Source organism: Papaver somniferum, chromosome 11 (assembly GCF_003573695.1).
Source record: "Papaver somniferum cultivar HN1 chromosome 11, ASM357369v1, whole genome shotgun sequence".
Lineage (NCBI taxonomy): Eukaryota > Viridiplantae > Streptophyta > Magnoliopsida > Ranunculales > Papaveraceae > Papaver > Papaver somniferum.
Genome location: NC_039368.1, coordinates 6,126,840 through 6,138,088, shown reverse-complemented (window position 1 = coordinate 6,138,088; position 11,249 = coordinate 6,126,840). Strand labels below are relative to the sequence as shown.

General features: G+C 34.6%; 1 protein-coding gene and 1 pseudogene across 1 annotated transcript; one reads left to right on the top strand and one right to left on the bottom strand.

The window, feature by feature from the left end:
* Positions 1-3,538: 3,538 nt before the first annotated feature.
* Positions 3,539-4,720, top strand: LOC113323988 (beta-D-glucosyl crocetin beta-1,6-glucosyltransferase-like). Its single transcript, XM_026572334.1, has one exon. It carries the CDS (start codon positions 3,539-3,541, stop codon positions 4,718-4,720), a length of 1,182 nt encoding a protein of 393 aa, XP_026428119.1.
* A 342-nt stretch (positions 4,721-5,062) lies between these two features.
* LOC113323179 lies at positions 5,063-8,503 on the bottom strand (annotated as a pseudogene).
* Positions 8,504-11,249: the final 2,746 nt, after the last annotated feature.

Here is an 11,249-nt window from a genome sequence, read left to right as displayed (position 1 = left end):
AAAGAAAAGAAATAACAACAAAATCTTAAAAAGAAATGCGGAAACAAAAGGGTTTTGGCTAAAAATGGAGTTTGGGTTTGTTTGAATGCTTTATATAGAGACACCAAACCCAAAAATAAAATGATTTCATTTTTTATGTAATATTAATTAATATCTAAGATTATCTGGAATTTCCTTTTTATTTTGAACATAATATTAAGCAATATCTACATTTTCCCGATTATATCCATCTATTATAATATTTTGGCAACTTCAAGCAAAGAAAATCATAAATTTACCTATTGAAGTTTTTTTTTTCCAATCGCAGTTGAAAGTATCTTTATTAGTGCATTTAATTTAATATTTTTCTGAATAAGCAATATTAAAAAGTATAGTAATAAAATAAGGATATTCGGAAGAAAAGAGATATTATTTCCGCACTTGTGTGCAAATTTTTTTTTTTTTTTGTAGTTTTATACTTCGGATTAGAGCTTGCAAACGGGCGGGCCGGGGCTGGCTTGTTACGGGTTACACGGGTTCGGGTTAACACGGGTCAAAACCCGCGGGTTGATATTCTTCACGGGTGGTCATTTCATCGACCCGCACCCGTAACGGGTTAAACCTGCGGGTTCACGGGTTAACCCGTTTATGGTGAGTCAACTCACCAGAAACCGATTTGAAAGCCTCTGATTTATGAATCAATTAACAATGCCCTTACGAATGTATGAAAATCTAGCTACATAAATTGCAATTGAAACAAGAAACCGATAGAATTTAACTTGGAAACAGATCAAATTGAAACCCCTAAATATCAGCGACGAGAAACAAATATATACTATGTAAACAAATTTCGTTAATACTGTTTTTTGGTTTATTTTCCTTCCCTAACATTCATATAATTCATTCATTGAAATCGCACATTCAAATCATTACACACTCCTACAATCTCTGCAACAATAGCAACAACAACTGCAGACGAAGAAAAAGAAGAAAGAAAAGAAGAACATCACCACCATTATCTTCTCAAGCCAAAGTCACAACTTGAATTTAGCCTTCCCTGACTTGTTCTGCAACACTGTCACAGACTCACATCCCACCTTGTTTCAGCTAACACAAACTATTCTGCATCTCCTAACCCTGGCAGTAAACACCAATACCAACAACCACCAATTTCATTCAAAGTCATGATCTTCTCGTCCAAACCCTTCTGCTTACAACTCTGCATCACCAAAACCAATAGAATCAACTCCATCAGTACCACCAACACCTTCAGCTTCCCTGTAACAACCGTTATCAATTGATTCTTTCAATTCTTCTCTATCTCTCACCGCCACAACAACTCCATCTGCTACTAACACAAATCCATTGTTGTACAACTAATCAACTCCATCAAACCCTGTCCTAAAAATCCATCAATCTCCTTAATTGTTGATCTGAAGCTCTCCAAACCCATCTTATTTTGATTCCTCACAGATCCATTAATCATCTCCTCCAATAAATTCCTTTATCTCTAAAATCGAGCTTCAGTTTCTTCTTCCAATTCACAGACTACCAGTTCATTATCCAAGAATCCTAATTTCTCTAATTTCTGCACTAACAAAACCTCCATCAACTGCATTCTCATATTCACTATTCTTTAAATCGATCTCAAACAGAACCCTAAATCATCAATTTCAGCAGCAACAGATCATATCTTCATCAATTTGATTTTCTCAGCGGCAACAACTTCTTCTCGATCTCTCCTGAGTTTATTATTACCACCGACAGTTTCATGATTACTCGTTTCTGTATTCACATAAACATTAGAAAATCAAAACCCAAAAGATTTTAGATCAACACCCATCTTCGATTCAATAAAAGAATCTTGATAGTTGAATTTTTTCTTCTGAATTCTTAAATCCTCATCAATTTTAGATCTCAGTTCACCAATCAAACCCTACTTCGATCCATATGAGAAAATCTATCGAACTTATCATCTTCTTCCACTTCAATTATAGATAATTTTAGCTTCAATTTCTCTCACTTTCTGTGAATCTCTCTGCGGACGAAGAAGGAAAAAGAAACGAAGAAGGAGAAAGAAAATATGAAGAAGAAATAAACTGAGGGGACAGTTATCCTGAGGTGAAATGCGGCGTAATAATGTGGGGAAATAGAATTGCGGGTAACGGGTTGAACCCGCGGGTTTTACAAACCGGTCCGGGTTAACCCGTTTCCCTACAAGCCGGCTTTTCTCCAACCCTAACCCGGCTTGTTTAGGCACCAGCCGAGCCGGGTGCGGGTTTTTTACGGGCCGGGCCGGGAAAACCCGCGGGTTTTGGCTTGTTTGCCAGCTCTACTTCGGATAGCCACTATTTTTGGATACTTGCATGTACTTGTTGCAATTTTTGTGTCTAAAAGATATTTGGTATAATCTACATCTCATAATATAATATTTTTTTGGTTTGTATTTATGGAATGAATAAAATTAATTTTAAATCATTACTATTATTGCATTTTTCTACTAAAGCTTTTGTTTTTCTATTCTAAACATTTTGTTTGATATCATGTATTGATCATCACGATTTTCTATTAATTATTTTGTATCTTTAATATTCTACAGGACCAACAATTAAATGTTCTAGCAAAGGAGAGGCAAATTCGAATTATTGGTATGTATCCACGACTCTAAACATTTTTATTTTTAATTTGGGCATTGACTCATATTTGGCTCAAGCATGATTTAGCTTCATTGTTGAATCGTTTTTGTAATTTCATATGGAGTTGTAATTGCAAAGTGCAATTAGAATTTGAATTTATTTAATTATTAGTAGTTTGGAACTATAATTAAAATTAGTTTCATTGGAATAAATGTAATTGAACAATGAACATTGGATTTTTTTTTGTATGATTGATTTAATTTGTGATGAAATCATGATTAATAGTGCATATTTCTATGTGATTTTATTTTAATTTGTTTGTGAAATTCTATGTTAGATTAAATTAAAATAAGATATATTATAATTAACTTTTCAATATATTTTTGGTAATTTTATAAGGTTTTTTCAAGATTTAGCTGTTTTCAGAAATAATTTTTATGGAATGTGATTGTCTATAAAATATTTTGTGGGGCAAAATATATCTTCTTGGATTTTCTTTTCCAGAATATTTTCAATTACCATAAAAACAAAAATGGTGGAATCAGAATCAACCAGAAGCTCCGGATAACCACGTCGCTCGAAAAAACTCTATTTTTATATAGAGAATGTAGCTAAGATATGATCTCTAGACCTCTTATGGATAAGCGCATTACTAAGCAATAGCTTTCAACAGGCGCTACAATGTGTTGCGCTCATAAGACCTCTCATGACGTTGATGCAAAACCATATTACGGAAAACACTTGCAACAAACGTCATGCTAGCTCTACCACTCTCCACGTCCTTTTCCCAATCTTCTCAAGTGTTTACACGTAATACCATGCACAAATCTATTAATTCCTAAGATCAACCAGCAAATTCTTACGTCTAATTCACTTCATAATTCATGCAATGATCGAAAAGAAAGATTGAAAAAAAAAGTGTTATGGATTCATCACAAAACGTAGAAGAACATAATGTTAGAAGAATCCGAGTTCTACTGTTTCCATGGTTAGCTCATGGACACATATCTCCATTCTTGGAACTAGCTAAAAGACTCGCTCAAAGAAACTTCTACACTTATCTTTGCTCTACACCCATAAACTTATCTTCCATTAAAGATAAACTCAGTCGTGATCATCAACCCGAAAATACGTTAATCCAACTAATAGAACTTAATCTTCCTTCACTTCCAGATCTTCCTCCTCATTACCATACAACAAAATCACTCCCACCTCATCTCATGCAAACTTTGAAAAAAGCCTTTGATTTATCAGCACCATCTTTCAGTGACATACTTTCTACTATTAAACCGGACTTACTTGTTTACGATTTCATTCAACCATGGGCTCCAAGTCTAGCTTCTCAGTTGAACATCCCAGCAGTTCAACTGTTAACCACTGGTGCAACTTTTACATCCTTCTGTTTCCACCTCTATGACAAAAATACAGAAACTAAATTCCCGTTTCGTGCGCTTTGTATTTCCAATTACGTAAACCGTAAATTTATCGAGCGCGCTTCTAGTCCCGAAGGTATTGAAGACAGATATCGCTTTACTCAGTGTGTCGACAAATCGATAGACGTAGTGTTGATCAATACTTTTATGGAGATTGAAGAAAAATATCTAGATTATCTCTCTTGTGTGTATGGAAAAGAATTTGTACCCGTTGGTCCTCTTGTTCAAACCGATACTGACAGTACTACTTGTGAAATGAACAAGTTTAGTGGATGGCTTGTTAACAAAGAAAATTCTTCAGTAGTATTTGTGTCAGTTGGTACAGAGTATTTCATGTCAAAAGAAGAGATACAAGAAGTTGCTTATGGTTTAGAGCTCAGCGAAGTGAATTTCATATGGGTAATTAGGTTTCCCGATAATCATGAAGGAGAAGGTCTAGCTCAAGTTTTACCAAAAGGGTTCATGGAGAGGATTGGGGAGAAAGGAATGGTTGTGGAAAAATGGGCACCACAAGCAAAAATACTTGGGAGTAGTAAAATCGGTGGATTTGTGAGTCACTGTGGATGGAATTCAGTGTTAGAGAGTATGAAATATGGTGTTCCTATAATAGCCATGCCAATGCATCTTGATCAACCAGTAAATGCAACATTGGTGGTGGAGCTTGGCTTATGAGTTGAGGTTAAGAGGGATAAGGATGGGAAGTTGGACAGAAGAGAGGTAGGAGAAGTGATTAGAAAGGTGTTGATGGGAAAAGAAGGAACGGAAGTCAAAAGGAATGCTATGGAAATGAGTGAGATGATGAGACACGGGAGATAAAGATGTTGAGCTACTAGTGCAGAAATTTGAAAGCCTCTGTGACAGTGGAAGAACAAGAAATGAACAATGACAAGAAAAATTCATACAAATATTTCCAGGAATGGGAAATTCTCATTTACATGGATTCTCTGAAACATCATCATCACTGTAATGTAATATCTTCAAACCTTTTCTTTTTCATCTCAGCTAGAGTTTCAGTGAAAACAGCTTTTGTATTATCAATTAAATACTTATAAAAGTTTAATTAACACTTCGGAACACATAGCAGAATAGAGTTATTACATATAGCAAGATACTATCATTTGGGGGGAAATCTGATAAAGAATGGGTTTTAGTTCTATAACAAAGGGTACAACTTAATACTGCCAGTCTGCCCCGAATATTTTTCTGTGTATTTTATCTATTTATGCTTTATATCATGAATGTATATATCAGCCTACCGCTTTGGATTGCACCGAGTTTCATCCCACATCTTAAGCATCCACGAGTTCAGGGGAAGGCGCGGGTAGGGGAGGGGCTCCTCCAGTTGACGGCCTGACCAATTAAATAAAAAAAAACAGCAAGTTAGATAAATTAGTCAGAATGAAGTCAAACAGAGAACAAAAATTGTGGAGATCAAAAAATTACAAAACTAAGGCAGAAAGATTTCCAAAATAAATACAAATAAATCTGAACCGGAACATAGCTCGAAGGAAGAGTAACTTACAGTCCCACAAACACTTTAAAGGCATCGTAGATACCCCATTGTGCTGCACTAAGGGTTCCAATCATAACAATGCGCAATAGAAGGCCACGAGTAAATAGACCCACGACACCCATCTTCCTCACAGCCTACAACAAAACGAGAGATCAGATTACACAATGATAGCAAATAAAAGAAACTTAGAAAGACAATAGAGCAGCAGTGAAACTGGGAGAAAATGAGAAAGAGGTGAATACTCACATCTGCAACAGTGTCATCCTTTGCATTGTTGAGGAATGAAACAAGATTATCAGCAGGATGAGAAACAATAGCACATAAGACACCAGCAATGTATCCACCACCAAAGCTGACACCCAATTGCATGGATTTACTGCATTCATCCTTGGGCTTGGGGGTAACGTGTTTGTAAATGTTCTCCACTATGGTCTCAAATGATGTGAACTTCATCATAGTGTCTGTAAAATATTAATTCTTGCAAGGAATGAACTGTTAAGCAAGAGCTAGCTGAAAATGGAACTGCTGTCAAGAAGCAAGGATAAGCTGAGAAAGGTACTGTGTTGACGAAAACATTTGCTAAGAAACTTGAGTTTTCTATTACAACATTATAACTTTGGCTTTCCGGTGCCATATTCTTAGTGTCAACCGAAAACATGTTTTCATCAACCACACAAGCATGTAGGGGACATGCAGCTAAAAAGAAATTGAAATAGCTCCCAGATATGCTCTAATAAAAAAATTCCATCTATCAGTTCATCAACTAGATACAGGTCGCATGAAAGACCATGGCAAAGAAACAACTACTATGAAGGAAAACAATACTATCTACATAAACAGGTCTCCAAAATGGATTACTTGAAGTTTAATGATGCAATAAGCACACTTCACATTATATTCTGCCAGGAGTTCATGATCCTTTCTAAAGGGCATATAATGTCCACATGTTGTGTATAATATGGACAGCAGGCTCGTGCCTGAACATATATATAGGGCCTGAAATAAGGAATCGATATTGCGTAGCTCAAAGGAAATAAACCAGTAAACTGTGGAATACGAACTCAGAAAATATTACAAATGTACATGTAAATATAACATGCAGTAGTGTCTGAATATGTCTATCTAATGTAAATGGCAGGAGTGTTGAGCATGAAAAAAAAAAGTATCTGGAACATGACATTCAGGTCCCTTCAATGCTACCCAAAACAAAAAGCCAAAGGATTGTCAAAACCAAAGCCATGTATATTTAACTCACTCATCAAGCAATTTTCATTTGGAAACAACTAACAAATTCAGTGATCATGAGAGGAATGAACAGCGGAAACATGAAAAGCAATATCTTACATGGAATCTGTCGACCCCAGAGAGGAACAAGACCCTTGTATAACCTGCAAATGAATGTCAGCACATTAAGAAATAGTGACGGATAACACTATAAATTTTCTCTTAAAAGGTAATTTCATACCCGACATAGCCTTCAGCCCTGATGATCTTTGGAAGTCCATCTGACAATCCCCTTGCAAACCCAGGCTGAGCTTGGACTCGTACTTTCACACCCTCCATGGGACACAAAGCAACATCGGCAATGACCTCAGCGGATGCAGAACCAACTAGGTAGATAAGAGTCTTGTATTTGACTGCGTTCTCTGGCCCAGCAAGGTCAGAGTAGTACTTCTTGAAGAATTCATAAAACCCATACTTGCAGGCACCCTGCGCACTGTAACCAAGCAGGGTAGGCACCCAACCCCTGAAGAAACCTCTAACTCCTTGTTCTTTATATAGAACCGGACGAGATGCTCTTGTATTTTGCAGGATCAATCTGGATACACGCAAAGAGTAGAAGAGTTACTGTAGAAAGATGAATGCGTATTTATCTTGGTAGACTAAACTTCTTAGCATATAAGATAAATGGTGAGCTCGAGAAAACCTAAAACAGTTTGAGAACGACACTAAGAAACGAATAACCACGTCTCACATCTTTTAATGATGCAGATATAGAGTAATGAAAGAAGAAACTGAAAGAATTGATATAAAAATCTGGCGGGTCTTGTAAGGCCATCTATTTCATCAACTGCAAAAGATAAAAATAAGAACTCTGTACTGTAAATTATAGTTCAGAACTATTCATAGCAGACACAGCCTGTCCAAGGCAAACTATCAGAGGAGAGTGATCGATCAACATTGGAGACAAACTTAGACCGTTATATGCATTGTAAAGTTCAAAAGGGAATTGTTGCGATATTGGATGCTAAAAGCTAATTAATAGCTTAAAATGACACTAAGCGAAATTAACCATTCCTAAAGCTCAATCAACTCCAATCCAACTTTCTCTAAATCATTAGAGAAACAAACAAGTTCAATTTAAATCCTAAATCCGAAGTAACTACGATGAAATCCACATATTCATAAAATCCGAACTCAACACCTCTAAATTATAAACTGAGGCAAAATCAAAGAGTACCAAACTGACAAGATTTCACAATATCTAAAACTAAATTATAAGAATAGAAATTAAAACCTGCATATTACATTTGACAAGATCTAAAGGAGTAACGGCCATACGAGTAATTCCACAACAAAGACTTCCACCAACAGTACATGCAGCATAGTAAGATGGTGAATACATCTCTATCTTTCTTCCAGGTTCATTTGGTGAAGCAGCAACAACAGAATGCGGCACTGTTGCTGCTGCTGTTGATGAAGAAGGGAAAGTTCGATTTCCATTCGAATACTTTTCCAAATCAAACGAATTCTTTGTAGATGTTGCGTATAGATAATTTGGAATCAGAGCTTGACGTGATGAGTTTTCTGTCATCTTTTTGATTTCTAGGGTTTTCAGGGGGTTTGGATTTGAATGGAGGTTTGAAGATTGCTGAAGAGGATTTAAATAGTCTAATCATCATGTGATTACTTGATTGAAATTTTGAGTTTGAAATTGGATGAATCAGTCAAGATTCAAACAGTACTAAAGAAGATGTAGTGTTCTTTAAACTTTGGCCGTGCTGGATTTATCGTGCTTTGTCGCGCAATTACGTATGGTCATTATTTTTTTATCATTTAAGTAAGTATGATCAGTTGGTCACTCTTTTACCATTTACGTACTTCGTCATAACAAGCATATTCTAATTGTGTTTTCAATATAGTGAGGTCGGTACGAGTTTATATATAAACCAAAAAGAAAATTAACACGGAGAAAAATTGCTTTTGGTGTGGTTTTGTTATATTGGAGTATTCAGTTGGAAGATAATATGGTGTATGAGAAGTTGGAGAAAATTGTAAACCATTGGTACATAGTAGGTATTTGTCTGTTCGAGTTGGTTTGATCGCAAAGGGGATATAAATATTATGTTCCTTTGTTCACCATTTTATAGGAAAATGTATTTAGCTTCTCTTATTATTGTGAACCCATGTTGTTTTAGTCACTAAAAATTCTAGCTAATCATTGATAATTCACGTCCTCATATCTAACGGACAGTCAGAATTTAATCTCCATTGAAAACCTTAATTATCATTATTTTGATGCAAATAAAAACCTTAATTATCTTAGCTTAGTTAATCATCCCCATAGTTTTCTTCTTTTGGTCTTTTAAACTTTTTTTTTCCGAATTATTTTTGTCACCAATATAATGATACGTAAATTAGACTTAGGATAATTACCTCACCAAATCTAAATATGATACGTAAATTCCACTTTGGGTAATTTCCTCACCAAATCTAAATACCAAAAATGTACCAAAATTTTCCAAAGCTTAAACTTTTGAAGTTGCAACAGCTTGAAGCTGTTGCGACCGAAACTTTGCACCGATAATGTAACCGTTACGAAAAAATGCACATCGACTTTAGTAACACGGCAGAACTGTTACGATCTCACTTTGCAACTGTCATCTACCGTTGATAATCACTAAATTTGGGGTAGTGATTAATCAACCTATTTGGAAGACTGAATTCCTCACATGTTTACATATATTGTTATCCTCCACGACTCTTGATAAATTCTTAAATACTCCTTACAGAAACCAAAGGATTTAAGAAATAGACGACATAACTAAACAAGAACAAACAAAAAACAGAGTCTCATTCCCCAACTTGTAACTAATATTCATCTACAAAGATTTTTAAATCAGTATGTAGCTTAATAAACTAAGTATCAGAGATGATAAAAAAATAAAGACATACATGTTACTCGATTACTTGATCCTCAATTACAGTAATTCATAGCCACCGCATTTCCTCACTTTCACCACCACCACTAACTAGCAAACACCGTTATCAATTTCTCTATTAATTGGTATTAATTAAAATTGGAATTGGAAAATTTGTTGTTAATATCAATTCATACGTTTCTATTTCAATTCATACCAATTTAGTTTTTGTATTCGATTCCAACAGTAGAGACATCATTGATCTAGTGTAGACCTAGAAAAAACTCTAACTTTACCCAATTAGCATCATAACAAAAAAAAAAATCAAACAAATCAAACCCATACATCACCTTTTTGGGTTTGTTCTTGAGAGTGAGAGAAAATAACAATGTCTCTCTCGCATTATAAGATAATAAACAATATTTTTGTCAACTCTCCTGATAATAAAAAAAATAAAATATCGGATGGATATTATAAAAAAAATATCTTGGAGATACTTGGATGTTGGAACCAGTGCCATATTTTGCTTGTCTTCTGTACCCAGGAATTCAAATCCAAGGGTTAAATACATATATGTGATGTTCTTTTCCCACAAGACAATTTTCATCTTTGACATAAACATGAAGCACAATTATTCGATTATAGGGTGTTTCCACTCAGAAACAGAAAATGCGGATGCTTCTTAACAAGTAAAATTTAACTTTTAAAATTCAAAAGTTAAAATGAAAAAAAAGACTTAATTGCTTCCTACAAGTTTATTTTTTGTTTTTGAAAGTCAAAGTTGCGTTGCTAAACTAACTTCCGCATGTTTAACCTAATTAAGTCGAAAATTTACTTCTTCGATATTGAGTTATCAAGAAATTATGAATATGTTGTTCCGTCATTTTGGGAACTCACTGCTTTTGGTTAGTATTCGTGATTTTACTCAGAGCGTGTTCGAATAAATGAGAGCCATATAAAGTTCTGGTTTCGTTTTTTCATGCACTTGCAATTTTGTATGATCACTCTTCTACCATTTCTGAATTCTTATTATTGTATAATATTTTTCTATTATATTGCTCGATTGTGTATATATCAGGTACCTATAAACCATCACCACATGAAACTAGGCTTGTTTATCCACTCTTCAAGAATATATTTGTTAGTATAATGTTTGTTTATGGATATTTTCGAGAAGTTAGAGAAAACCATAATCCATGTGTTATATATCAGTAACAAGAAAAAAGAAATATATAAGAATATACAATAACAATTCTAACTAGTTGTAACTTTTATTTCTTATGTCCAATTTGAATAAATTGGATTGCCATCAGCTTAGGAGGGTTTATGTGGAATGAAATTAACCGAGGAGTATCCTAGTTTAAAAAGTGTATGTGATGGATATAATACCTTATACAACCAAAATTTTATTCATTAACGAGGTGTTATTATAACTTATATTATTATGAGCCGAAAACGAAAATTTAATAAAAGAAAACAAGATCATGTTTACCGAAGTGAATAACCTTTGAAAGAATACATCATGATAAATACAAGTCAAATATTT

Bases quoted from the DNA above. Each gene is read 5' to 3' on its own strand.
- LOC113323988 (XM_026572334.1), top strand. From the start codon at position 3,539: ATGGATTCATCACAAAACGTAGAAGAACATAATGTTAGAAGAATCCGA.